Below are 27863 nucleotides of genomic sequence, written 5' to 3' on the forward strand. Positions count from 1 at the left end.
TGGTGCGAAATATAGTACTACGTAGTTTTGAGCAGTGGTAAAATTGTATTTGTTTAGAGGTTATCAGTAACTATTTTTATTACCTAATGTTTGGTATGAGAAGTTTTGTAACCCTGTTTTTTTAGAGGTGATCATTACCCCTATATGTTACTCGGTATCAGATTACAGACAATTTCACAAAAGGCCTTCCTCGAGTCTTTTTTTTTTTTTTGGGGGGGGGGGGGGATTTTAGATTCAGGCTTAGCGTACGACCTTCTTCCATTAAAATTGTGGGGTGTGGTAGATATTATAAAAGATAATATTTGTCACTTATTTAGGATGTAGTTGTACATACTTTGTATACCATATGAAGTGAAAAAATTTAGCTGGATAACTTATTTGTGTTGAACCTAACTTGTCATTTTGTTGATTTTTTTTCAAAGCTAAGTGAAGTTTATTGAGGCTTCCCGTTTGTTACAGTAAGTTAAAATAATATATTAGGGTATTGGCTTAAAAGATGAAGTCGTTTACAAAAGTTTTGATGGAGCATAGTTTAATTCGAGAAAATATAAGTTGATCTTCATAATAAACGTTAAAAATGTTTATCTAGTGGTATCTCTGTAAATAAGTCAACAACTTTTATTGGATACGGGTCTTATAAATATTGATTTATTCACGAAAATATTAAATATTATGCTAATTGAGATATTGAACGATTTGCTAATGTGGTGTTGAAAAATAAAGATATTACTAGAATAGTGTTCACCTAAAAATATTTCTCAGTTTAATGTTCATGTAGGTTCGGAAATTACGAACCTAGGTTATGGTTATTACTGAGGAGAACTTTTTTTCTAAGAAAATCCTAAAAAATATGTATACCATCAAATTCTTTATTTTTTTTTATTATTTTACTTTTGACACGAAGAGGGTTCCTTTTATTAACTACTCAAACCTTAATAAGGAGAACATCAGAGATTACAGTAGGTGGGATTTCTTCAAGCTAAACTTTCATTTATGCATAAGATATATTTTAATTTATCAAGTCAAACATCAAATTTTTTTTTATCTTAAATAATACTTACGATATCTTAATTTATTTTAGCATTGAGCCTCATCAATTCATTATTAATGCTTTTGTATTTTATTAATAGTAAAAATGGATATAAGCATTATGGATTATGAATATGATGTAGTAATATAAATGTTTAAAAAATTTTCTAACATTTTTTTTTACAGCAAGTAACCAAGAATATTATCAAGCTAAGATAGAAAAATCTAGCAAAATAGCAGAGCTAGTAACCAATAATTTTATTAAGCTAAGCTAGAAATATCTAACAAAATAGCAAAGCTAATACAAGAAGGATATATACTCTTCCAACCAAACTCTCAAATCCTCATAATTTCTACTATTTTGAGCAAGTTTGTGAACGTCAAGTTCCCACATCTGCTGACTTGCGAGTAATCAATAAAGGAGAACGAAACAATTAGCTTAAAGATGTCCCTGACAATGATAAGACCAAAGCTAGACATTTCCTGCTTCCCTTGCTTCAAATAAGTGAATAGATTGCTGTAGTGTGTTTCTAGCATATTTGCAATGGATATAAATTGTAAAAAAGATATGTAACATAAAACATCAACTGAATTAAAACCCTTAGAGAATAGTTTTGAAACTCCAATGATTTTTTTATTTAGACTTTAAATACGAAGCGATAAAAATTAGGTTTAGAGTTATCCAATCCTAAGTGAACACTACTTTGAGAAATATTTTAAATTGAACACTATTTTAGTAATTTCTTTATTTTTTAACACCAATTTAGCAAATTGTTCTGAGATATTTTTGTTTATTTATTATCGAAATTTCACAGGATAAACAATTTTTGTTTTTTCACGTGATTAACGGGGGCTCCTCTTTTCCCCTGAGCTCCGACTGATGTCAGCTGAGTTTGTTACCCTCCAGTTTCCGTCTTTCTTGTCTGGGAAATTACAGAAATTGCAGCAACACCCTCACTTTGCTTCATTGGAGAACAAAAGACGAAGAAGATGATTAAAGCTCTGCGTTTTAATGGAGGTACTTCTCATTTCCCACCTTTTCCCCTAATCTCATCCCTCTTTCCTTTTCATTTTCGATATTTCTCCAGTAAAAGGATTCTTCCAATTGATGACCGTCTTCTGTTTCTCGATTCTGTTAGAGATCAATGCAAATTAAGTTTTTTTTTTTTTTTTTTTCCCTCTTCAATCAATTGATCTCTTTGCGTCCTCTTCCTTCTATTGTCGTTTTCTGTCAACTTTTTACTGCCATTTCCAAATTCAAACGCCTTCATCCTCACTCCACCGTTATTTCTCTCATTACCCACCTTCAATCAATTGGTATTCCTTTCCAATTGCTACTGTCATTTAGGCCGCGTTGATTTCGGGTTTTCTATCATGGCTAAATCCCTTAAGCTTGGTTATCCCCCCAATAATTATACCTTTAACACCTTAAATCAATGGTTATATACTTAATGATATTCTCCCTCAAGCTGCTCTTTTGTTGGATAAGATTGTTAATCTTGGTTTCCAACCCGACTTTGTTACCTGCGGTTCTATGTTTAAAGGCCTTTGTAGAATCGGTGACAATACAGCTGCTGTCAATTTGCTTAATAAAATGCAATCTGCTGGTTATTGTAAGCCTGACCTTGTCACATACAACACTATTTTTGATAGTCTTTGTAAGGATAGGTTATTACAGCAAGCTATGAACCTGTTTTCTGCTATGAAAACCGAGGGCATTTTACCTGATGTTGTCACTTATACCTCCTTGATTCGAGGCTTCTACAATTCTGGATGCAAGGAAGAGGCTAAGGGTGTGTTGACTGAGATGTTAAAGAGCAACATAGCACCTGATGTCAAGACCTATAACATGCTGGCTGACATGTTTTGTAAAGATGGGCATGTTGTGGAAGCGGAAGCGATTTTAAGACACATGGCTGACAAAGGTGCAACTCCTGACATCATTACTTAAAAGCTACTTGATATCATGGCCCATAATGGTTGTGAGCTTGATCTAGTAAGTTTTAGTACTATGATCAATGGATATGTCAAACTCAAAAACATTGACAAGGCTCTTACTATATTACAAAATATGTTTCAGAAAGGTATAACACCAGATGTTGTTACCTATAACACTCTTATTGATGGCTTGTGTAAAGCCAGGCCAATAGACTTACACTTGCACGCGAGTTATTTATAGATATGCAGGCTCAGGGAGTTACTCCTGATGTTTTCTCTATAATTCATTGCTTGATTGCCTGTGCAAAAGTGCACAACCTGATGAGGCAGTGGCATTACTTGAAGATATGGAGGATAAAGGTATTAAGCCTGATATTGTCACTTACAATATCCTTATAGACAGCTTGTGTGAGGCTGGGCAGCTTGAAGATGCAGCAAATTTTTTCTCTAATCTTGTGATAAAGGGTTTGCAGCCTAGTTTTAGAACATAAAATATATTGGTAAAAGGTTTCTGTAAGAAAGGGCTCATGATTCATGAATGAAGCTACTCAATTATTGAGGAAAATGGAGAAAGATGGTTGTTTTCCCAATGATATTACCTATATTACAATTATTAGAGGATATATTCTCAGTAATGACTTCACAAAGGCTTTGTACTATCGTGATCTAATGGTAAGCAAGGGGTTTGAAGCTGATGCAGACACTTTCACATTATTTATCGACCTGTTGACTTCTGATAACTTGAGTGACTCATCCAAGGGATTGCTTCAGAAGTTTATCAAATGAATAGGCAGTGCAAGTTTACTAGGATTTGAGATTTTGGACCTTGGATATCAAACTAATTGCTGGGTGAATTGACTTCTTTTAAACTTTGAATCGAGTTCTTAGAAGAGAGCTAACAGTCAGTTTACAATGATCTGTCGTCCACGTCTCTTATGTGTTTGCAATGACAAAGATTGTGTTGCACAGCTATATGCAGCTTAATAGTACTGTAAAAGTACAGAACTTTAGCTTTAGTGTTACCACTAATACAATTGGTTATCATGGTAGTATACAGAGTAGTAAAGACACTGTTGTATCTTTAATTGCCCTCCTGTGTCCAACACCGTGTTTCAGAGATTAATTTTCTGGTATGATCTTTAGTTTATAACAAGAGAACATTAATTCCATGCTGATTATTTCTTATGAATTTTGACATTTTGAAGAGTTTGAATATCTTAAGCTACCAAGAGTCTTAAGAGCACTAGGATAGATCTGAAGACCTTAATAACAAAGAACACTTGTAAAAAAAAAATAACCCTGCTAAGTTAACTTGTAATCAATGCTTTTATACTCTTTTTTTTTTTTTTTTTTTTAATAATTATTATCTATATATGTTCAACCAGATTAGGTGTCAATATTTTTTAGGATTCTCTTGCTGTTAATTAGTGAGCTTCTCATTGTGTATGAGGTTATTATGATGATAATTGATTATAGATTACTGCAATTATGGAATGATACTTGTAATATTTCTCTTTGAATGAAAAATAAATTCAACCAAAATCTCAATGATTAAGGTTGGCTGTTCTCTCTCTGAAAGCTGCTTTTACAACATAGGGTATAATGAAGGAAACAAAGGATACTACAGAGTAACACAGAAGAGGGCACCAGAAAATATGTAAAAGTAGTTAAAATAGCAGGTACTCACATTTTATTAAGAAACTACATCTTCCATATAATATTGATCCATTATGAAGTGAGGAGGAATAGCACTAAGAGATGCTCAACTCCTAATGTATCACAATTGAGAGGATTTAAAATAAAATAAACCTTGCAACATCAAGGTTACAAGGTGAATTCGGTTAACTACGTCAAAAAAAACTTGGTAAATAATGATAATATGAGCTTATGACTTCACTAAATCCGATGTGGATATCCAAATTGACACCTTGCTCTATGATTAGAGTTGACAATTTTTAACATGACACAACAATACGATTAAAATCGATATGACACTAACACGAAGTCATGAAGTCATTGAGAGAGAAAAAAAAATATGAAATCAATACGGCATAAAACCAATCCAAATACAACCCGTATAAATTAATGGTGGAATAACCATGAGTTACATAGACTTGGAAAGTTGGAAATGTGGGAAGGAACACCTAATTCCTAACGTCCATCCCCCCATGTGTAAAAAAAGACACACGTCAATGATTCACTGTTTCATTCCTCTTACCACCGCTCTTCTCCACCTCCATCTTCCTCAATTATCACTCTCTATCTTTTCCTCTCTTTCTCTCTCCTCTGTAATTAAGCTCAAATTCTGGATAAAAATGGCAATGGAAGAAGAAGAAAAAGGAGGATTAGGAAGAATAATAGAAGTAACCAACTGGTTTCCAAAACTAGTCGAAACCCAAGTTGACTTAATCGCCACTACCCTCTACTCCATCCTCACCACCTTCCATTACCCTTCATTTTCTCTCTCCTCACACACCTTCTTCAAACCACCCCATGCTAACAATACCGATCCCCTCGACGGGGGTTCGACTCGTGCTCAAATTGAAAATCATACTCATACTTATCAATCTCAGCACTTGTTTCAGAAACTGGGGTATGGGCTGCTTGGTGCGCTGTACGCAGCAACGGTGTTGACTTTGTTAATGGCGGTTGCGGTGGTTATTGGGGTGGTGATGGTTAATTTTTGGGTGGAGAAACCCGTGGTGGTTAGAGAGAAGTTGTATTTTGATTACACTGATGTTAACCCTTCAGCAGTGTTTTTGTTTGGTGGTTATGGAATGAGTAAACATGATCGCGGTGTTCCGGTTGGTCATACGTTTCATGTATCGGTTGTGTTTTCGGTTCCTGATTCTGATTATAACCGTGAGATTGGTAATTTTCAGGTAAATTTTTGATGATTTATTTGTTGGAACTAATGTATTACTCCGTAGCTAGTTTAGTTAGTAAAGTCCAACTAAATTATACGGGTGTGAAATTGATTGATTGTAGGATCAACTCAACCAAAAACTTAAGCTTCTTATGGCTAAGGCCTAAGGTTATGTTTTATATTCTATTTTTGTATTGTATCATAAACTGTTATAAAGACGGTTTAGTTGGTAAAATGTTAGGATGTATCTGTGGATCCGTGGATTCTAAATTTCTCACATACTACAAGTAACATCTAAGCTAAGTTGGTAAATTCTTATGGGTGGTACGATAGTAACTAAAGTCTAATACTCCATTAGGAGAATTGAATCTTGTCTATATCATTATTGATTTTGGATTCTGATTTAGCAATGCAAAATTAAATGAAAAAGATTAGGCTAGAAATGTAAAATTGAAATGACAAAATCAGGTTATATTGGTTATTTGTAGCACTTAATTGATTATTTGATTTGGCTTGGTTAAAAATTGCACCTCTTAGTTAAATTGTTGAAACAAGAAGAATATACCTAGATTCGAGATAATGGATATATTGTGCTAGTTAGTGATTGGAGTATAGCATCATAGTTTGAGCCTCGGCCTTTTGATTCGCCCAAATTTATGTGTGGGTTTATTTGGATTCCGATCTAGCAAATGGGTGTATTAATCCATTGTCTAATGGTCTTTGTTGTTCTGGTCAATCACTTCTTTGTCAACAGATAATGGCTGAAGTTGTGGCAACCAACGGGAAACTTATAGCTCGGTCAAGCCAACCATCAATGCTACAATTCCATAGCTATCCTATTAGACTAATGCGCACCTTCATATTGGGTGTCCCCATACTGCTTGGAATCTCACACGAGACTCAGACGATCAAGGTGCATATGCTACGGTACAAGGAGGACAGTCATTTGAGAACGGAAGCTGTCAAGATTACGCTCATACCTCGAGCTGGGACTCCATACCTACCTCAATTGTATGAGGCTGAGATCCTAATGCACTCCAAGTTGCCTAGAGTGAAAGAGTTTGTTCACAATTGGAAATGGACTTTATATGTGTGGACTTCAATTTATGTCTACGCCGTGATGCTTATGCTGCTCCTTTGGTTCTTCAGAGACCTATTGGCTTTCCCGATATCAAGAGGGATTGATCGTATAGGAAGAAGAGAACCAGGGGTTCTCGAAAGAGAAGAGAAACCAAGAGCGAGAGGAAGGGAAGGAAGGGAGTTCTCGGAAACACTTAGAAAATGGCAGCAATATAGAAGGAAGAGGAAGTCCGCTCTTTTGAGTAGGAGTGCTTTTACGGACAATGTTGGTTCGACTTCTGCCTCGAGTTATACTGTAAACAAAGATGATTTTGAGCCTACCATCGAAGAAGATGTTGGTGACTCGGAATCGGTGTGCATAGAAGGTTAGAAAGATGCATGTTTTGTTAATGATTTAGCTTCCTTGTGGCTAGTTTTTGTATTATATTTGTTGGACAATGTAGGGTGTACTCGCTACAATGGATGTTATGTATGGGGGTATGGTGCCAATGGTGGATGGTTTTTCTGCTTGAAGCAATTCAAATGATATATATTTTTTTTTTAAATTTTTATTGTGATAATGGTTCAAGTAGAATTAATCAAATAGCGGGTTGGGCTGATTTAGGTCTTAGTACAAAAAGTCATGTCAAAAACTCGTTAATTTGGGTTGAACTTTTCCAATTAAAACGGGCTTTTTTTTATTGAGCTGTCCAAACATATTTAGTTCCAAACTCGAACCCTTTTTAAACAGGTCGGGTCAAGACTATCAATGATCATTAACCTCATGAGTAATTCTATTATGTTTCTATGAAAGAATATATTTTTTTATAGTAATGATTATATTAGTAAAAAATGTAGTTGTGATTAGTTGGTACGTAGAACACTAGGACACAAGTAAATTACATTAGGCAACCTAATAAAAAGGAGGGTACAAGGCGTACAACAAGAGTACAGAGTTGGTTAGTAATCCACGGACCAAAGGTAACAAATTTGCTTATCCGATGCTAAAGGGAATCTACACAAATTTTTTTTTTCTTTAAATGCAATTGCCAAATGTTTTGGACTTTTGGAAGTATCTTTTGGCAAGTTGGACAAAAATTATACTAATTCATATTAAATTTTAACTTGATTTTTTATTTATAGTAATTATCGACTATAAAGGTATTTAAAATATTTGGAAGTATCTTTTGATGAGTCATACATACGTCATAATTCAATTAAAAATTTACCTTGATCATTGTAATTAACGACTCTACAAACATAACTAAATTGTTTTGGAACAACGGAGTATATCTTTTGGTAGCTCAAACATACATCATAATTCATATAAATTTTTTTCTTAATCATAGTAATTAAAGATTATACAAGCAACGCTAATATGGTATATATGTTAAACCACCACCTTAATGCTCAAATTTTAATATGATTATTATGTTATTGTATTTTTTTAAAACAAATTATGTTCTTGTACTTCATAATCAACTAAAATAAAAGTGATTATAAAAAATTAATTAATTATTATTTATAATAATGGAAGCCGTTATCTTACTCGCTAAAAATTAGAGCTTGTGATAAACATTAGTAACAACTCATATCATTATTAATACTAAAATTAGAAACTAATATCTCCAATGTAAGGTAATCTTATTATTTTAGATTTAAATACAACTATTTTTTTGGTGCAAATAATATTTATTTTTAACAACCGTTATTAATTTAGGAAAATAAAATTACAACATATTAATAGAATATTGCACGTTTTACTCAAAAAGAAAAAAGTAGGATATTGCACGTGTGATTACTGATTAGCATAGCTTCACACAGATGATAAATCGTGACAAATTTTCCGATAAAAATCCGCCATCAAATTTTTGTAAATAAAAATAAAAAAGCATTTTAGCATAATTTCCGATTAACTTAAAACTGAAAATTTTTTTTTCAAAAAAAAAAAAAAAAAAAACTAAAACCCTTCAAAATTTCCTTATATATATGGTCTATGAAACTCGGATAATCAATTTCGATGCTCGAAAAAACTTGATTAATTGGTCAATTACTTCGTTTAATTTTCTTCATTTTCAAAAATTAGATTACATAAAAAATAAATTCTGGTGATATATTTTCTGTAATTGTTGGATGAAAGTTTTAATTTCTGAAAATCACTGTTGATGAACTCAAATCTCCAATCTTTCACGAAATTCGAGGAAGAATTTTGGAGGAAAATTGCAGATTTCGAGCTTCAGTGAGGTATAATTCAGTAAGATTTATAGGGTTTTTCGAATAATTTCAGTTTATATTTTGTAATTCAAAGTACGAATGAAATTCAGGGTTCTGGAGAATAATATTGAAGGAAAATGGCTGTAATTTTCTGAATATTCATCTCCAAAAAGTAATTAATTGACTGTAAATCTATAATAAGCATAATTAATTTATTAATTTTATTTTTTTAATTTTTTGTTGGTAATCTGGGAACAGGAAATGACAATCTTTGAGCAAGGGAATTGAAATGGATTGGTTTGGGAGCAGGAAATTTGAACTTATTGATACTGGAAACGTAATATGTTATTAATGGAAAATAGTGAAGAAGAATTAGAGGAATGGAGGGATATAATGATGAGTTCTAAGGGTATATTCTCGGGTTTTGGACCTGAGAAATGTGGATGCAAATCAATTGATGAGTTTTTTAATGGTGGGGAGGGTAGTTTTGGGTGTGATGATACTGCTGAGACATCAGTCGAAAACTCGTTGAGATTCGACAATGGATCGAATTCCTTGATGGGGGTTGATTATAATTCTAGTGTGATTAAGACTGGTGTGAGCATAGCTGAGAGGAGGGCGAATAAGCGTGGTTTTAATGTTTCCAAGCTTTGTTCCCCTCGGGTTAGGACTAGTAGCTTGTTGCCTTATTCGAGTGAATCTTGCTCGCCTTATGTTACAGTGTCAACCGATATTAGTCCGAGGACATTGCTTGAGTCTCCGATGTTGCTGCCAAATTCACAGGTGTTTTCTCTTGGCTATTTACCTTCAAATATATGGATGATGTTGTCATTGCTAAAATGTTGGTTGATTGATTGATTGAGTGTGATTTTTGTTAAAATTTGGTCTGTAGTGTGAGGAAGACTTTTAATCAGAATGATTCATGTACTTGCATATTTGGAAGTGCTTAGATATAGTGGCGCGAAAGAACTGCATGTTGAATGTGTTGTTTGTTAAGATTTGGTTTGTAGTGTGAGGAAGACTTTTATTCAGAATGATTCATGTACTTGCATATATGGAAGTGGTTAGATATAATGGCTCGAAAGAACTGCATGTTGAATATGATGCTTGTTAAGATTTGGTTTGTAGTGTGAGGAAGACTTTTATTCAGAATGATATGTACTTGCATATATTGAAGTGCTTAGATATCATGGCGCGACAGAAAAGAATGTTGAATGTGATGTTTGTGAAGAGTTGGTTTGTAGTGTGAGGAAGACTTTTATTCAGAAGGATTCATGTACTTACATATATGGAAGTGCTTAGATATAATGGCGCGACAGAAAAGAATGTTGAATGTGATGTTTGTTAAGATTTGATTTGTAGTGTGAGGAAGACTTTTATTCAGAAGGATTATGTACTTGCATATATGGAAGTGCTGAGATATACTGGTGTGACAGAATTACATGGTCTGATATATACTACTGGCATATAGTTTTAATATTCTTGCATATTGATGAGACAGAACTACATTCTCTGATGCCAGGGAAAGATATAGGGGAAGTGTTACTTATAAGTTTTGACCATATCGTTCGATGTGATGCTGATTAAGTACTTTGAGGTGGCTTAAAAGAACCAAGTGATGAAAATGTAAGAGGTATAATTTAAGATAGCAAATTATTTGTTTGACAGAATTGCGAAGGGTGTACAATATTAGAACTTGAGGTGCATAGAAGTAACAACTGTTAAAAGCAATTGTTAATGTGAAAAAAGAAAAGAAAAGAGTGAGATTTATTATGACTTTACGCTTCTTTTGTTTTACGTATATAATCAACAATATTAATATGCTTAAGTAATGACGCCAGTTCCTTTCTCTTTGATCCTGTAGTTATCACCAACAACAGGAAGTTTTGCTTCACGCCCTCTTGATGGAGATAGTCAAAAGTTGATTTCAGCATCATCTGCGGATGCAGAAAAGGGTGGTGATGGTAGCTCTTCTGCCTTGTTTAAGCCTCATACTGAAACTACTTCTTTGTCAGATTTTCATGATGTTAATAATCAGGTATTCTTGCAATGTCTATTGGGCTCAATCAGCACCATGGTTTCTAGTCTTTCTTTTGCTATGTCTAACTAGTGGATTTCTTAATGTTACTCTGTTGTATGAGTTCCCTTATCAGCTAAACAATTGTCTACTTCCACTGATCTTTCTTTTTCTCGGGAGAGGGGCCGAGGGGTACAGGGTGGCAGAGTAGAAACATCTGAATGTTAATTCATTCATCACTACGCTGCAGTATAGCGTTGGGTGCCAGCTAAACATGATTTCAAATGCAAATATTCTATTAAACATCGCATTTTGTATGATTATGTGATTCATTATAGTTTGACCAGAGGTCAGAAGTATCATTAACTTCTCAGTGTATATTCACCAAAATGCTTTCTTTAAGGGTTTTATAGAAACCTGACTGAATTATACTTGATTGGTAATTATATTTACTTTCTTATGGAGCATTGTTCTTCTATAGATTTATGTAATTATACTGGCCTGGGATAGGTTAATTTAATTCATAATAGTGCGGCCTTGCGTACCTTAGTAAGGATCAAATTGGATATTTTTTCTCTTTTACCGGAGAGGTAAAGCTGCTTAGATCCGCTCGCATCGCCCTGCCACTGGGAGGAGCTTCTTTATGTGTAATGGCAAATGATACTGGTTTTGATCTTTTGGTACTAGTGGTAAGTTGGTAGCTTTATGTTTATCAAGAGTTACGAGCTTGACTGGATTGTTCCTTAGTTTCACCTGCTCGGCTCAGGGTATGGTAGCTGTCAATCTCTAAATTCTAAACAATCCTCACTGGATTTTCCATTTTCTGAGCGGTTGTGTAAAAAAGTTGGAACAATCCATCATGTATTCATGATGCTGTGCCTGCTGGCTCACCCCCTGAATTTTATTTTTGAATGACCTCAATTTTGTCTATTTTCAGTCATGTGACTCAAATATTCTATCCTGCTTTCAGATGCTGCAAGAAAATGGGTCTTCCATGGGAGACGATTCTGCTTTGGATGGGAACCAGAATGGAATATATTCTCACACTGGAACTGCAAGAACAGCAGAAGATGGTTACAATTGGAGAAAATATGGACAGAAACAGGTCAAGGGGAGTGAATATCCTCGGAGCTACTATAAGTGTACCTATCCAAACTGTCCAGTGAAAAAGAAGGTTGAACGCTCTCATGATGGCCAGATTACAGAGATCATTTATAAGAATGCACATAACCATCCAAAGCCTCAACCTTCTCGGAAGTCAACATCGGGCTCATTACCATTCAATGAGACATCAGATGTAGGTGATGGCAGTGGTTTGTGTATGAAAGTTAACAATGGCCCAGTCTGGAGAAGTATACAATCTGGATGCAAAGATGTTACCGGGTCAGATTGGAGGATTGATGGCTTGGAGACATCACCAACATCTGCTTTGACTGAAGTTTCTGATCCACTTTTAACCACTCAAGGGAAACAAATGGGTGTGCCGGGATCAGCAGGAACACCAGAATTTTCATCAACACTTGTTAGTCATGAGGATGATGAAGAAGATGCTACTGCACAAGGACGCTTTTTGATTGAGCACGAAGGTGAAAATGGATCCGACATTAAAAGAAGGTACAGTATTGGTCGTTTTGGCTTTGTTCTTTAACTCCATATAATATCACATACTCTAGTAAATTTTGCTTTGTATCTTGTCAGGAAGAAAGATTGCTATTTTGCCGAGACAACTTTAGGTTCTAGGGCTGTCCGTGAACCAAGAGTTGTTTTCGAGATAGAGACCGACGTAGATATACTTGAAGATGGTTACCGCTGGCGCAAGTATGGGCAAAAGGTTGTCAAGGGAAATCCAAACCCAAGGTACCTCTAGATCCTTTTTCCCTCCCTCTCTCTGCTCTCATCTCCTGCTGCCATTGATTTATTTTCTATGGAGTTTGTTGAGGCGAATAGATGCAATGTACCTAGAACTGAATATTTTATGCCCTGAAAATATTGTGTTGGTGAGTAGGAGCTACTACAAATGTACGACTCCTGGATGCACTGTCAGGAAACATGTGGAGAGGTCCTCTCAGAGTCTGAGGTTTATCCTAGTGACGTACGAAGGGAAGCACAACCATGAGGTGCCAGCTGCTAGAAACAGTGCTCATGCAAATTCAGGCAGTGGAAGTTTGACTGCAGCTGCAACTAGTACCCAGCCATCCCTTGCATTACCAAGAAATTCTCATCTCCCTAAGCCTGAACCTCATGCTCAAGATCTTCCCCTTCATTTTGATACGAATATTGGTTGCAGTAATGACATCTTCAGATCAAAATATATATGCAATCTAGGTTCCGGAACCCCTCCGTATTACCCAATCAAATTCCCTGCCTTGCCAAACACCACTCCATATGGTCCTTTTGGTTTGAGTACAAACCATCCAGCTTATGCGAATAATATGGTACCTGCCATCCCTGAACTTTCCTTCCCACCTCCATTAGGATTTCCCTGCACGGTTTCCATCTGTTGCAATCCTGATAGATCCCATCCAACAGTTCCGTCCTTATATGCAGGACATAAACTTGATGAGAGTGATGTCAAATTCTTAAGGCCTAAGCAGGAACAGAAGGATGACTCATTCGAAACAGACATGAATAGCTTTGACCATACAAATGTTTCATCTTCGACATACAACCATGTCTTGGGAAATTTCGGGTCTTAACTATTTTTCTAGGCATCTGCATTTTGGTCAGCAAATAAGGTCTGTTATTTTTTTTTTTTTTTTTGATGTCTTTAAGTATTCCTTTTTTTTTGTTATTTGATGTGTTCTAAGTTCTTGTCTCACCCATTTTCACTTTTATTCGCAGGAGTAAAGATGCTGGATTGATCATTTTCTTCTCATCTGTCTAGATGGCTGAACATTCCTATTTCCCGCCTTCAGTCTTAGATAATTGGAAAATTTTCGGAGCTGCCATTTTGATGGGAAAACGGATTTTGGAGCTGAATATTCCTATTTCCCGCCTTCAGTTTTAGATACTCAATTGGAAAATTTTTGGAGCTGCCATCTTGATGGAAAAACGAATTTTGGAGCTGAATATTCCTATTTCCTGCCTTCAGTTTTAGATACTCAGTTGGAAAATTTTCAGAGCTGCCATCTTGATGGGAAAACGGATTTTGGAGCTGAATATTCGTATTTCCTGCCTTCAGTTCTAGATACTAAATTGAAAAATTTTCTGAGCTGCCATCTTGATGGGAAAATGGATTTTGGAGCTGAACATCCCTATTTCCCGCCTTCAGTTGTAGATACTCAATTGAAAATTTTCGAAGTTGTCATCTTGATGGGAAGATGGATTTTGGTCCCGCCTTCAGTTTTAGATGCTCAATTGGAAAATTTTGGAGCTGCCATCTTGATATGAAGACGGATTTTGGAGCTGAACATTCCTATCTCTCGCCTTAAATTTTAGATACTCAACTGGAAATTTTCAGAGCTGCCATCTTGATGGTAAGACGGATTTTGGAATGAAGGAGCTGATAAAGCAACAGTCTTCACGTTCAATTTTGATTGAGACATATAAATGTGATTCCTACATCCTATCTCCCACTGCATTTGAAGTTTTTTTTTTAAAAAAAAAAAAATTCTGTTCTCACCTTCTTGATGCCTTTCTATGTTTCCTTTCCATCTATAGTTACCAAGCAACAGAACACTCTTCAGAGATAATACCAGAGCCCTGAAACGGGTGCATCAGTCAACCATACATGTGGGGCTTCTATTTAGTTGTTAGTCGAAGCCTGGTTAAGGCCCGATGGCTCGATCCCTGTCATTTGGAAGCCATATATGTGATCTGTGGAGTAGTATCTACTATATTGTTAGATACTACATCGATATTGCAAATCCTTGTTATGTAAGAAAATCTGAATTGGGATTGAGTATTGCTTCTTCTCCAGTTAAGTCTTGTAAATAAGTCTTTTATACAGTTGGGAATTAACAAGTAAAGGTGGTGACACTATGTAAGCTTCTTCCTCTGCCATCTTTTTCTCAACATACTCTTTGTAGACCTGGCGATCTGACTCGACTAAAACATAATGTCGAAGTGAGATTCAAAACAGCGAGTGTTAAATACGGGCCTGGACCGCACCCGTCATGGGAGAGTGCAAGTCCACCACTTTACAAGACCAAAGGGGTTCCACCTCAAAATCATATGGCAATGAGGGGAGTAGCCCCTTAGCCTTATATTGTTGTGGTAACTCTTGAATTCTTTCAATGTGGGATTTTATAACCACTACACTCCCCCTTTAGTGTTTAGTGTGGGACAAGAAGAATGCTCACATGTGGGTTGTTCATGGGCTCAACAGCGAGCAAAACATTTAAATTTGAACAAATTCTTGTCAACAACATTCCCCGCATAGGCAATATGCTCCAAGTAGCTCACAAATACATGTTACTAGCGAAAGCAAACAATCCGATGATGAAGTTGAAACATGAAGATTCTTGGTTTAGTTTCATCAAAAGGGGTTTATGGGTGTGTATCATCATGACGAATTCGCATCGATTTCATATCTGGGGCTTTGATTTTACTCAGAGGGCATTCCATCTTCGTATGAGCGCCTTTTTCAACACCAGTATGATCAATGGTACTGGCTTTTTCATCACTGCCGTTGACGGTTGTGGCATCGATTTCTTTAGTGACAGTCTTCTCTGGCTTGGCTTTTTCAATCATGGTGTAATTGGTGTTGGTGTATTTTGAGTGGATTTGTGGGTGGATTTATATGGTAAGGGAGCAACTGAGTATGTGGACTAGGCGCCTCGACAGGAATTGTCAAAATTATACTTGTATTTTTGGTAGTATCGAGTCAAATATGTCAACCTTATACTATGCGCTTTGAGGAATTGTCAAAATTATATTTTTGGTAGTCTTCAACAACATTATCGAGTCAAATGTGTCAACCTTATCGTATGCGCTTTCTTAACATTAGTATATAGTGATTAGTTTTAAGCGAGAGGTAAGAGATTCAAATCGCAAGAAGGACCTCTAACTAATAGGCCAATCTTGATTCTCAATTTTTAACATTAGTATATAGTGATTAGTTTTAAGCAAGAGGTAAGAGATTCAAATCCCAAGAAGGACCTCTAAGCACTAGGCCAATCTTGATTCTCAATTTTTGTTATTGATATGTCTATATATTAGCCGTTAACATAATATACCAAATGTTATATGAGTCATAAACTCGTACCACGCTTGGAAGGGTTCAGCTTGAATTAACCAAAGTGGCGAACAGAGCCCTGAAGCAACAACTAATAGTTGTAAACTTGTACTCCGTATTGTTCAAGTTAAATTACCAAAATATGAAGGTCAATCCTCTGTTTTAATGGTGAATTGGTGGGGCTTTAATTTAGTTTTTGGATGAAGCTGCTTGTTTTTGCATCCTCTTCGACATCTGCTAATCTTTGTTTTGTATTAAAAAAAAAAAACTGAATAGGGGGGTTGACAATCGCTTCTCCTCCTGTTTGATCTTTTTTAATATACCTTTTTAGTTTTATACAGCTTGATTAATGGTGAAGCAGTGTTAAGATCAACAATACAGTATATTTCATTTTAAAGCTCCTCTTTTTGCCAAATGTTTTTCGGCTTACTTGGACACAGAAATTAAACATTATTAGATCGTATGTAGGTGTGCTAACCGAGTTGAGCAGCTCATGAGTAACTCGAACTCGACTCGATTAAAGCTCGATCAAAACTCAGCTCGAGTTTGCTCGACTTGACTCGAGATGTTAACGAGCACGTTTAGAAGGGCCAAAACTATAACAAGTAGATCGTGAGCTACTCGACTCGAAACTTTAATGAGCACAAGTCGAATAAGTTTTATTGGCTCAAAATGTTAACACCACGAGTTGAGCACATCTAAAAAGTTTTTGAGTCTAACACCCCTTAACTCGTTATCGACTCGATTAGCACCCCTAAATCCCTAATTGTATGTTTTGCCACTTTCCAGAATCAAGATGCTTATCAATCAAGCAATAGTCGAAATGAGATAATAATAATAATAATAATAATAATAATAATAATAATAATAATCGCAAATAACAATTAAAACGAGGTTATTCTCAACAAAAACCATTTCAACAAATGCTTGTCATTAAAATTCCCCAATAACTCAAAAGATGAGTTGAAAGAAAAAGCTAATATTCTTCCCTTTCAATCTCCACTCCACATCCTTGATGACACTTGACTATATTACAGTGTTCCATATATTATCATAATTGATTAATTACACTATATTACGAAGTACATAGTTTATCATCTTCGTATTATCAGTATGATCAATTAAACTACCAGTAATTGCTATGATTATATGCTTATTTACAAAAAAAATCATCAAATTATGTTTCCTTTCCAATTAATCATAGCAAAAATCCAAGTATACTTGAACTTAATCAAAACTTTGAGTAAATATAAACAATTTTTCCAAGCATAAGAAACTTAACAATTCCAAATACCATCAAAAAAGTAGGATTAAAACAGAAAAAAGATTGATTTTTTAATAATCAAACATTAATTCATCATAATCCTCTTCTTCAAGACTCCACCCACCATTCCCCACATATATATCTCACAAAACCCCACATCCCAAAACATCAACAACAAACACAAATCGATCGAAAAAAACAAAGAAAACATCATAAAATCCCAGATCTCAAACCCAGAAAAATACCAGATTCTTCTTTTCTTCAACCCTAAAAATAAAGATCAAAATTAAAAATTACTACTTCTTCAAACTCCCACGAATCCCAGGAGGTGGACCGGTTGATGAAGTCGAAGCATGAAGATTGTTAATCTTATTCTCATCAAAAGGGATTTTAGGGTGTTTAGCATCATGATGAATTTGCATCGATTTGACATCTGGGGCAGTCACTTTGCAAAGAGGGCATTCCATTTTAGCATGACCACCTTTAACGGCGCCGGTACGATCAGCGACGCCGGCTTTGCCACCGCCGCGATTGGTGGTTGCGGCGTCGAGTTTGGCCGCGAGTTCTTTGGCGGTGTGCTTCCTTGGCTTGGCTTTCCCTGTCATGGTTATGGAATTGGGGCTGGAATTGATTTTCTCTCTCCTAGGGTTTGTGGGGTTTGTGGGGTGGGAATTGCGGGAGGTGGGAGAAAACCCTAATTTATAAAGTGGGGGAAAGGGTGATTGATTCACAATTTGGGGGTTTATTATTTGAGAATTGCAACTTGGGGTAGGAATAGGATAGGGGTATTTTGGGAATTTTTTCAATGCTATCTCTTTGGTGTCCTTCCATAAGAATCTCTATGATCGAATCTATCAATGTTATGTTCTGGCCCTTCTGGGTCCAAACAAATTTTGGGATCGGGTGTGCTTGTGCTTTTAAGTTTTAACACTTTGGGTTGATCAATCTCCAAACAAATTTTCGATTCGGATCGACTTGACACTCTTTTTAGAACTTTGGGTTCTGGACATCATAAAATTTAAATTCAAATTACTCCGTATTAATTTTGACTCGGCCTGAAGTTTGCTATTACTGGTTTGGACACAAATGTGAACTCTCCAGCCTAAAGCTTTGGATCAAATCTTTTTTTTTTTTTTTTTTTCCCCTCAAGATTTGGCCCATGATTATACCATAAAATTATGGTTTCAAGGTGATTAGATCTTAGATCTAATTAAGTGTAAAGTGTAATATTAAGGTGAGATTAGGGCTGATCAAGTGTAATCGGGCCAATAAATTTGATGTAGATACATTTAGGTGAAAAAAAAAAAGAACTTTTACCATAAAGAATGCTAAAAATATTAAATTTCCCTATTTACTCTCATTTTCAATGTTATTCTTAATAGATTTGCCCATCCCAACAAATTAAAAATCAATTGAAAAAAAGTAATAAAATGTAGGGTTTATGGATCAGTGTATCGCCGTCAAGACTTTAACTCTTTTTTTTTATGGTAAGGAAAAGACCCATCCTAGAGGGGGGGGGGGGGGGTGTAAGAGAAATCTCTCCTAAAATGTGATTGGTGAGATTCGACCCTTGACCTCACAAAGTCACGTCTAAAAATCAGAGAACTAGCCTACTACTCTAACCGCCAAGACTTTAACTGTCGAGTATTTAAAACAAGGTCTACAAAAATACAAACCAATCAAGCATGGAATAATATGTTTAGTCATTGTAGGCCTGTGTCCTGGACACAATCTGTCTTCTAGACTATAAATGGTCCTTTCATACACCCCCATTCAAGCCCAGCTTACAGGGGGCCCAGCTCATGGCCTTTCCAATGAATTCTATCGTTGATTTTTACACCAACATATCCTTCTCCTTGCACAAAAGGGTGACCATCATTATTTTGGGGGTGACAATTAACCTTTTTACTAGTATGTATTTCTAGTTTGTACTCCTATTCCGTATTATGCTACTCGTATTAGAAAGATTATACAAAGTATAAAAACTTTGATTACTTGTATGAAAGCTGAGTTGGAGTATATAATTCGTCAAAATAGTCACCATTTCCTTTTTTGTTGAATACTCGAGTATTTTAGCCAATAGTTAACAAATGAAAACTATTTATGCATGTATACAGAAATTGAAGGGAAGATAAATAAGCCAACATTTATGTATTTGTCTCTTGAAAGATACAAAGAGTCAAGAAATACTCACATTTTCTACTTTTCTCCACAATAAACCATGCATCATTCAACACAAAACTTAGATTTTCTTACAAATTAAAAACTAATTTAAAAGCGTCATTTTTGTAAAATTGAATTTAAAAATCATTTTCTTCCAAAACCAAACGGCCTAAAAAACTATGTTCACGAGTGTAGCATGTATATCACAAAGAGCAAGAAGCCCATAGCTCAATGGAGCTAGGCTGCGGTTCGTGTGGAAGTGTCCCGGGTTCGAGGCTCATATCTTCCTTCCCCCTGTGGGTATAATACCCCCTTGATACCTGTGATAGGAAATCAAGGTGGGGCCCACCCCTTACCCTTGAAAAAATAAAAACAATAATAATATTGATCTTTACCGAATAGTTACATAAATAGTGTGTTTTTTCATATAATCACATCTATGTAAAAATTTACAATGTAATGAATTATTATTTATGTTGTATGATGATTTTTGACTAACACTAAATACTTCTATATTATAACATCCACGCTCAAATCATATGCCTTATTTCCCTCTAGCGAAGGAATTTGGAAGAAATCAGCACCCACAGGAATACAGATATGATCCTTTAAAGTTTTGGGTGCATCTCTCCTTTGGAGGAAAGGACAGTTGATTCCAAAAGCAAAAGTTGTTCTTGTTCCTAAAGTAGTCAAGTCAAATGCAACAAAGAACAAATACTGATAATCCCAAAAATGACAACATAAAATCCATGGATCAGCATAACACCAGAGTAAAATAGTCTACTGACAAGAAATGCTCTTGATTAAATTCTGATTTTACTGAGTAGGCATTATTAGAGACATAGAAAACTTTGATTGTGAAAGGTGATAATGACCCAATTCCTCAGATCAATTGTAAAGGTGCGGTAAATTGTTAGGCTTAGGCCTAGGCCGAGCCAACTTAATCCAGTAGATAGAAACATCCAGCACCGTAGGGCAACTACCAACGAGCTACCCTTGTACGACGATCTACAATTTTATACACAGTCCATATTTATGCAATATAATCTAAATTTATAAAACAGGTAATTTGCATCGATGGAACAATGAAAGTACGCATGAAACTAAAAGAATAGACAATTGAAGACAATAGATGGGAAAATTTTCTTTTCTTTCCTTGGTAAATCGATATACATCAAATTTCTTTTTAAAAATGTAAAATGACATTCTTTCTCTCTTTCCCTAGAATCGTATGAGGATTGGTTTCCAAAATAATTAACGGAAAAGATGAAAAAAAAAAAAATTTAATATTTCCACGCTTGTTCCAAAGTAACTAAAGAACAATGTAGGCCAAAGGACGGCTAAAACAAAACTTTCCCATTTAGAGTATAAAAGAATAAGAGAAAAGGCATCAAGCTGAAAGTTTTGGCAAGCAAAAGTTTTGCCAGAAACCTGCACTCTGGCTTAGCTAACGTTGATCCGGGCTGTCGGCATGTTGTCTTCTCGGTCCAGCAAACGCCTTTTATTAGAGCCATAGCCATGATATTGGTAGATGAGGCTGTAAAGGGACTGTCTAATGCGCAAAACATCATATTTCTCCATGAACCTCATGTCATTTGTCCTGGCTTTGGCGCCTGCAAAGCGTTGGTATTCCTCAAACACTGAGGACAAACACCAGTTCTGCAATTTCCTAAGACAGCCAACGAGGCAACCAGTGCGATGCTGTAAATACCAAGGCAAAAAATCATGAGCAACACAGTTGATAAAGTTGACATGTTGAAAAATCAAGAATACAAGAACTACAACTTTGGAGCTCAATGAAGTATTCTTGAAGTTAAGCCATTACCTTTCCACGTTTGCAATGAATCAGAATTGGATAATTTCTTACATCTGCAGGCAAAAAGAAACTCAGAATTAGATAAATTATGAATTTAGAAGTCACAAAGTGAACTAGGAATTATTTAACGCTTCGTGATAGTTCACGTAGAACTACCTATCAAAATCCTAAGAGCCTCATAGATGACATCCTCAGGAATAGTCTCCTGCCAGAAGCCACAGCAACAGCATAAGATAACAATAAACTTACTTTCTGCGTTAGCCCATTAACATAGTTAATACATAAGAAACAAATTCTGAGAGATCTATAACATGGTTGCTAATTGTTTCAAGTTGTTAACATAAAATTATCCATTATTAAAGGATACTGCCAACCAGTATGCATGAAACATTCTGATATAAACTATTCCAATTTAATGTAACAATCTTATCACAGAGCTTAGCAAACATCAATTCACAGGTTATGAACAATGAATGTTTAGATTTTCCCCAATTTAGTGTAACAATATTATCACAGAGAGCTCAGCAAACATTAATTCACAGGGTACAAACAATAAATATTCAGATTTAACATTCAAACCCACCCTCACACAAGCTTGAGTTTTTACTTCTTTTAACAGAAAGATGTATATTGTGCTCAATACAATCAGCTAATTCAAGTTTTGGCTCGAAAAAGGGTTCAAACACTCTTGCCTTTACAACTCAATCCATATATATATTTTATTGGGCCCATTAGATTCGTCAATGCACAAATGACTCAAGCCTAGTCATGTTGAGCAAGAGATAAAGCAACTTTTAAGCCCAATCATGTGATCCTCCAAAAGAAAAAAATAAAAAAGCCAATCGCTTAATTCCCACCACATGTGAAAAGCTCGATTTCACGGTACAAAAGTCTTCACCGTATAAAGGATCCCATACCTATCAACAATTAAGCCTCAAACATATCCACTTTCCATATGTAACTTTCAAATATTTCCCTCCATGGACTTTGTGCTAGGAAGAAAGGTAAGGAGGACGGAATTTATTGTAAAACCGAACAAACACGTAAAATATAACTAGGACAAGCTACTTTTCTCCCAGGAAGGAGAAAAGACGAAGTACGACAACGAAGATTGACACACTTTATAGCTAGATAATCACATCTCCTTTAGTTAAAAACCATCCATCTAAATTGATAGCGATTTATAGAATTAACAAGCTCCCTCCATCACCATTCTTTAACATATCAATCAATGGTTCCCAAAATGTCAATCAAAACCTAAATTGCACGAATCTTTGAAGTCTACAGCGCATAAACACAAACTAAATCGAAATCCTAGCACTCCACGTCTCTAAACATCATTATCATAAACAAAATTCTAATGTTATTTGTAACAGACCTCTGGTTAACTTGCCAAATTCTGTTTTCTACCCAAATTATCCAATAAAGACGTATAATTTAAATTCAGCAATTCAATAAACAATTTCTATCAAACCCTAATAAAAGGGGGAAATTTTTATCTCTCAAGAATTAAAGCATTATTAATTGTGTAATAGTTCTTTACAAAAACCAATTAATAAGCATTAAAACAACCAAAAGGAATAAAGATTTCCAATCACCACCCAAAAAATTTCAGAAAAAAATACATATCATACGAAAAATATAAATTCAATAAAATTAAACACAGAAAAATTATACCTTAGTCCCCTCAATTCCGAATTGATACAATCGAATATTATGCGATTCAAGAAACTTCAAATGCTCTTCTGGGTATGGCTCAGTACACAAATATCTGTAACATTGAAAATTATATAAAATAAATAATTATAACAAAATCAAATAAAATCCCATTAATTATAACACATTATTTAACCCCAAATTACAATAATTAATCAGCAAAAAATCAAAAAACTTACATGATAGACTTGAGACTTAGGGTTTCGAGGAAGCCGAAATTTGAAGATTCTGGAAACCCAGATCTGTAAAGCCCATCTTCCACCATTGAAAAATTGGCAGGAGGAATTAGAACATCATCATCTCCTATTATCTCTCCTCCATTTTTGCCGCCATCTTCAACCTTCTTTTTCTTCTCCTTTTTCTGCTGCTTTTCCCACAATATTACGCTCATTCTTCAAGAAATTTATTTAATTATTAAATTCTATCGATTACAAAATTACCCAGAAAGAATTTGCAGAAGAAAAAAAAGAAAATGGGAAATTATCAAGAGCAGCAACTACAAGAACAACCCAGAAAAATAATCGAATTGTTCTCGAAAATTAATTCCCACATTATTTATAAACGAGGGGAATATCTGAAAATTTTATATAAGAAAAACCCAAAAAATAATCCGAATTGGGGTTGAAGAAGGAGAAGAGAGAGAAAGTTGGATGAAAGTAGGATTCTAGAGAGAGAAATAAGAGAGAGAAAGTTGTTGCCCGTTGGGATTCTTGTGAGGGAGACGCTTACTAAAATACCAACACTTATACACAAATTAAATTACTGTAGTATAAGTTTTTTTTTCTTTTTTTCAATTTTCAACATATTTTTGGGTTGTTTTACCTAGTCAACAAATTTATACAAAGCTTTTTTCTTTTTTTTCTTTTTTTTTTTTTAAAAAAAAAAGGGTTTGAAAGTGAATAATAAGAGCAATTTTAGTTTCTTAAGAAAGGTTTTTTTAGGGGATTAATTTGGAAAAAATTACAGGCTTACAGCTAGTAAAAAGTTTTAATTTGGTGTGTGGTGAATTGGATAGGATAACAACCATAATTATTGAATATTGGGTTAGATAAAATTCTGTCAAGGCTAAATATTATATAGGTTGAGAAAATATGGGATTTTGATATTATATAATCATGTATAGTGCACATAATTAAACATGGACAAATTTAACCTAGTTTTCGCAGAACAATTAAATTTAGGTTTTGGTTACATTATTACTACAGTAGTATAATAGTACATTATTTGAACTCCATCTTTTATAAATTAAAAAATTGATAGGAAAAAATAAGGTCCTAAAGTGACCTATACAATCCAACCAAGCTGATTTAGCAAACAATACCCTTGGATGTAGGATGGGAAGGGGATTAATTAAAGAGCCCAACACTAACCAAATATTTGGTATATAATGTATACATTGCGTATTGTACACTAGTTAAATTTTGTCAATACAGTATCTTTAAATATGATTGTAAATTTGTAATACATATGTAAGTAATTTTTATAATTAGTTATTCGTTGTGCTTATCCTTGTTACCTTGAATCCGATTTAAAATACCTAATTTTGTCACAAGTAGTGAATAATTAAATTTAATCAAGTACGGAGTTAAGTTGCAGTAAAGAAAGGGAATATTTTGCTTGCATATCTTTACTAAACTGTTTAATGTTGTTTTGTGTTTCACATGTGCTTAATTGCCTTAGTGAAGGTTGGTATAAACTATAGAATATAGATTCTCCAAGGCTCCAAGCTATACATTAAATGTTGGATGTGAGTAGTATTTGTATTTCAATTATCAAATCCATTGTCTAAAAAAGTATACATTAAAAAAAAAATATTTTAAAAAATTGTTCGGTTTAGGTATACCAAAGTACATTATTATTATTCCTCAAAAAAAAAAAAAAAAAAGGTACATTATTATTATTATCAAAGGGGGAAAGGTTGCATGATTAAGCACAAGATAATGATTATAAATTTATAATAATTCATCTGACAAATTGTACGGCAACACCCACATATATATAAACAAAATTTTAAAAAAAAAAGTCATGATGAACAACCTACTTACTTAATTAAGCATACTACATTAACAAAAAACAATTCCTTCAAAAAAAATCCCAAGTTTAATTTGATGAAAAAATCTCAAGTAAAAAATTTCAGAGTTTAATCAATGGTTGTCATCTAGGACTCCAGATACACGGCACACCCAAGATTACATCTTGATCTTGAGTACGTATTGTTTTCAAAAAAGTGAGAACTAGGATTAGCTGTATATATATAGCCAATATTTAAAATAGTAAGAGACATAGCAATAATTATGATATTTATATTATGAGGTTTGGAAATGAGGCAGGGAGTATCAGACTATCGGAGTACACACACAAAAAAGAAAAAAGAAAAAAAGACACTTTAGTTATACAATCTTCATTCTAAACCTAGTGTAATTTACGTAATCTCGTTACTAGCTACCATCTTAATGAAAAAATACATAATAGTAAGTTATTTTTATTTTAAAACCTTACCTTTGTATATTTATTTATCAAAAATCAACAAAAATAAAAAGTCCAAATCCAACATATCTATATCCGTAATAATTACGAGTAAGAAAGAAAAAACATACAAGCAATATTCAAGGCTTCTTCTTGGACACTTCCATACCTTAATATTCAAGTGAGGATTAAGATTTAAGAGTGGAAGACCCGTGGAATATTGGACAATTGACCAACGTACCAATTAAGATGGATATAGTACTACTCACATCGTATTGTCGTACCTTAATTTTAGATCTGCCTTTGGTTTTTATGACATTCTTCACTTAAATTAAGAAAATGACTACGTTTTTTTTTAAAAAAATTAGAATTTTCATTTTATTTCCGTTTCGTGGAATATGGGCTAACAAAATACACTAGCCGCCGTATTAAAGGGATCTTTGACTTCAACGTAAAACCTCTTTAGTCAATGTTCTGACGATATAATACACACTATGTGTGGTTTTATACAATATATGATACAGTAGCTCATATTAAATTTTAAACTGAGTAAATTAATACTGAATTTTACATGAACAAAAGTCTTCTTAAGAGAGGAAGGGGTTACTCGATTGGTCAGAGGTTACTGCCAAACAAATATAGTTTGTGGAGCTCGAATTTGTGACATCAAAGTTACAAAGTGAGTTTTATACCAACTGCATCAAACAAAGTTTGGTGATATCCTTTGTAATATTTTTTGTTTTTTTGAAGGCAGAAAATCCTTTGTAAATTGAAGTGATGAAGAAAGTATGTTCAATAGACAAGTATTCACATTAGGTATTCTAGTGCAAATTAGGGATGGAACAAAATACACTTTTTTTGTCTACTCTTTTTAGACATTTCAATACAGTCCATATTATTTTTACGCGTGAGATATTGCTACATATAGTATAGCGGAAGGTCTTCCCCTTGAATTTCTTTTACTTTAACCCCTAATAAAAACTTTTTGGTTCCACCACTGAGTATAATTATGATAAAATTTAAATCACAGGTTAATGCCACAATAATATAAACTAATTTGTACAAACAAAGCTCCTAAAATATATACATACCTCATGTATGACACATTTTCAGTTCAAATTTACAACTATTATGTCCATCAAAACAACATTAATTGCCTAATTTACCTGAATTGGAAGCATTCCATTGAGTTGAAACTTTGAACATCCTCCATATAGCTTAGCAAGTACTTGTATAATATTTTAATTGTGATAATTTCTTCTAGAAATAATAAGAATTTTGGAAGATGAGAGTGATGATGAGTGAAAAGAAAAGTTTGAATATCTAACAATATTGTTTAAGGTGGAAGAAAGAGTCCACAATATTTGACTCTTTATATAGGCAAACAAATATGAAATGTGTACCTCTATTTCACTCCTTAACGTCCCACCATTACTTAGAAAAGCCATTGAATTATGATTCTTGAATCTTTTTACCTTTTTCTGGTCCACAAACTTTTATTTTATTTTTCCCCTTTGCCAAAAGTTATAGTACAAGTATCAATTAACGGCTATTAATCCTTAGAAATGAACTTTTAATTTGTAATTTTTTTTTTTTTAATTTATTATCATTATATTTCACTCAAGAATATGATCTATTATTCAAACATTTTATTATATGATGACATTAATGCCGAAACTAAACACTTACTAAAAATGAGTGCCTATTTCTATATTATTGATTATAAAAATACATGGAAAGAACTAAAGATATTTATAGATAAACCACATTGTTACGTGAATTGCACACATATGACGACGAGGTGACAATATTAATGCTATATATTCTCTCACATTTTTCTTGAAGTAAGATTAGCCGATTAGGTATATATAAGCTAATTACAAAGTAATAAAACTGGTAAAAAATTGAATTAGAAAACTTCCGACTATCTATTACTAATTTACCTTTCTAGTCCAGAAAATGAGTCCTAAGGTAGGGTATAATAACATTACAAATCACAAATTTTAAATGGAGGAGTATGATCAATATTCTACGTACTAATTTTGATTGCATGCCGCCATTTTGGGTATTCTTCCTTAATCAAACATATCATTCATAAAATAATTTAATTACATTATTATATCTGGATCAATATATATA

The 27863-nt window shown here is 34.2% G+C and overlaps 4 protein-coding genes across 4 annotated transcripts; 2 read left to right on the plus strand and 2 right to left on the minus strand.

Moving 5' to 3' along the window:
• The first annotated feature begins 5106 nt into the window (after window positions 1–5106).
• On the plus strand, window positions 5107–7385 carry LOC145574278 (seipin-1-like). Its single transcript, XM_081632030.1, has 2 exons — window positions 5107–5849; window positions 6588–7385. The coding sequence occupies exons 1-2, from the start codon at window positions 5136–5138 to the stop codon at window positions 7281–7283; spliced, it is 1410 nt and encodes a 469-aa protein (XP_081488156.1). The 5' UTR covers window positions 5107–5135; the 3' UTR covers window positions 7284–7385.
• A 1545-nt stretch (window positions 7386–8930) lies between these two features.
• LOC145577084 (WRKY transcription factor SUSIBA2-like) lies at window positions 8931–14251 on the plus strand. Its single transcript, XM_081634763.1, has 7 exons — window positions 8931–9889; window positions 10971–11144; window positions 11654–11812; window positions 11871–11984; window positions 12094–12737; window positions 12822–12980; window positions 13129–14251. The coding sequence occupies exons 1-7, from the start codon at window positions 9449–9451 to the stop codon at window positions 13817–13819; spliced, it is 2382 nt and encodes a 793-aa protein (XP_081490889.1). The 5' UTR covers window positions 8931–9448; the 3' UTR covers window positions 13820–14251.
• Window positions 14252–17609: 3358 nt separating this feature from the next.
• On the minus strand, window positions 17610–18238 carry LOC145574279 (protein METHYLENE BLUE SENSITIVITY 1-like). The gene has a single exon (XM_081632031.1). The coding sequence runs from the start codon at window positions 18166–18168 to the stop codon at window positions 17860–17862; it is 309 nt and encodes a 102-aa protein (XP_081488157.1). The 5' UTR covers window positions 18169–18238; the 3' UTR covers window positions 17610–17859.
• A 2621-nt stretch (window positions 18239–20859) lies between these two features.
• Window positions 20860–27053, minus strand: LOC145574280 (inositol diphosphatase DSP5-like). The gene is made up of 6 exons (XM_081632032.1): window positions 26891–27053; window positions 23438–23650; window positions 23220–23313; window positions 21699–21747; window positions 21552–21595; window positions 20860–21427 (listed from the first exon to the last, which is right to left on the minus strand). The coding sequence occupies exons 1-6, from the start codon at window positions 26935–26937 to the stop codon at window positions 21170–21172; spliced, it is 705 nt and encodes a 234-aa protein (XP_081488158.1). The 5' UTR covers window positions 26938–27053; the 3' UTR covers window positions 20860–21169.
• Window positions 27054–27863: the final 810 nt, after the last annotated feature.

The sequence above is a fragment of the Chenopodium album genome, chromosome 13 (genome assembly GCF_948465745.1).
Source record: "Chenopodium album chromosome 13, dcCheAlbu1.1, whole genome shotgun sequence".
Classification (NCBI taxonomy): Eukaryota; Viridiplantae; Streptophyta; class Magnoliopsida; order Caryophyllales; family Amaranthaceae; genus Chenopodium; species Chenopodium album.

What these genes read in the sequence shown, in the direction of transcription:
- LOC145574278 (XM_081632030.1), top strand. Translation starts at nt 5,136, where the DNA reads ATGTGTAAAAAAAGACACACGTCAATGATTCACTGTTTCATTCCTCTT. An exon ending in GTGAGATTGGTAATTTTCAG is followed by an intron (nt 5,850 to 6,587) that starts GTAAATTTTTGA and finishes CTTTGTCAACAG; the next exon opens with ATAATGGCTGAAGTTGTGGC.
- LOC145577084 (XM_081634763.1), top strand. Translation starts at nt 9,449, where the DNA reads ATGTTATTAATGGAAAATAGTGAAGAAGAATTAGAGGAATGGAGGGAT. An exon ending in AAGTTGGAACAATCCATCAT is followed by an intron (nt 11,985 to 12,093) that starts GTATTCATGATG and finishes TCCTGCTTTCAG; the next exon opens with ATGCTGCAAGAAAATGGGTC. An exon ending in AAGGGAAATCCAAACCCAAG is followed by an intron (nt 12,981 to 13,128) that starts GTACCTCTAGAT and finishes GTTGGTGAGTAG; the next exon opens with GAGCTACTACAAATGTACGA.
- LOC145574279 (XM_081632031.1), bottom strand. Translation starts at nt 18,168, where the DNA reads ATGACAGGGAAAGCCAAGCCAAGGAAGCACACCGCCAAAGAACTCGCG.
- LOC145574280 (XM_081632032.1), bottom strand. Translation starts at nt 26,937, where the DNA reads ATGGAGGATGTTCAAAGTTTCAACTCAATGGAATGCTTCCAATTCAG. An exon ending in CTAAGTCTCAAGTCTATCAT is followed by an intron (nt 23,314 to 23,437) that starts GTAAGTTTTTTG and finishes TCAATGTTACAG; the next exon opens with ATATTTGTGTACTGAGCCAT. An exon ending in TTCATTGCAAACGTGGAAAG is followed by an intron (nt 21,428 to 21,551) that starts GTAATGGCTTAA and finishes TGGTATTTACAG; the next exon opens with CATCGCACTGGTTGCCTCGT.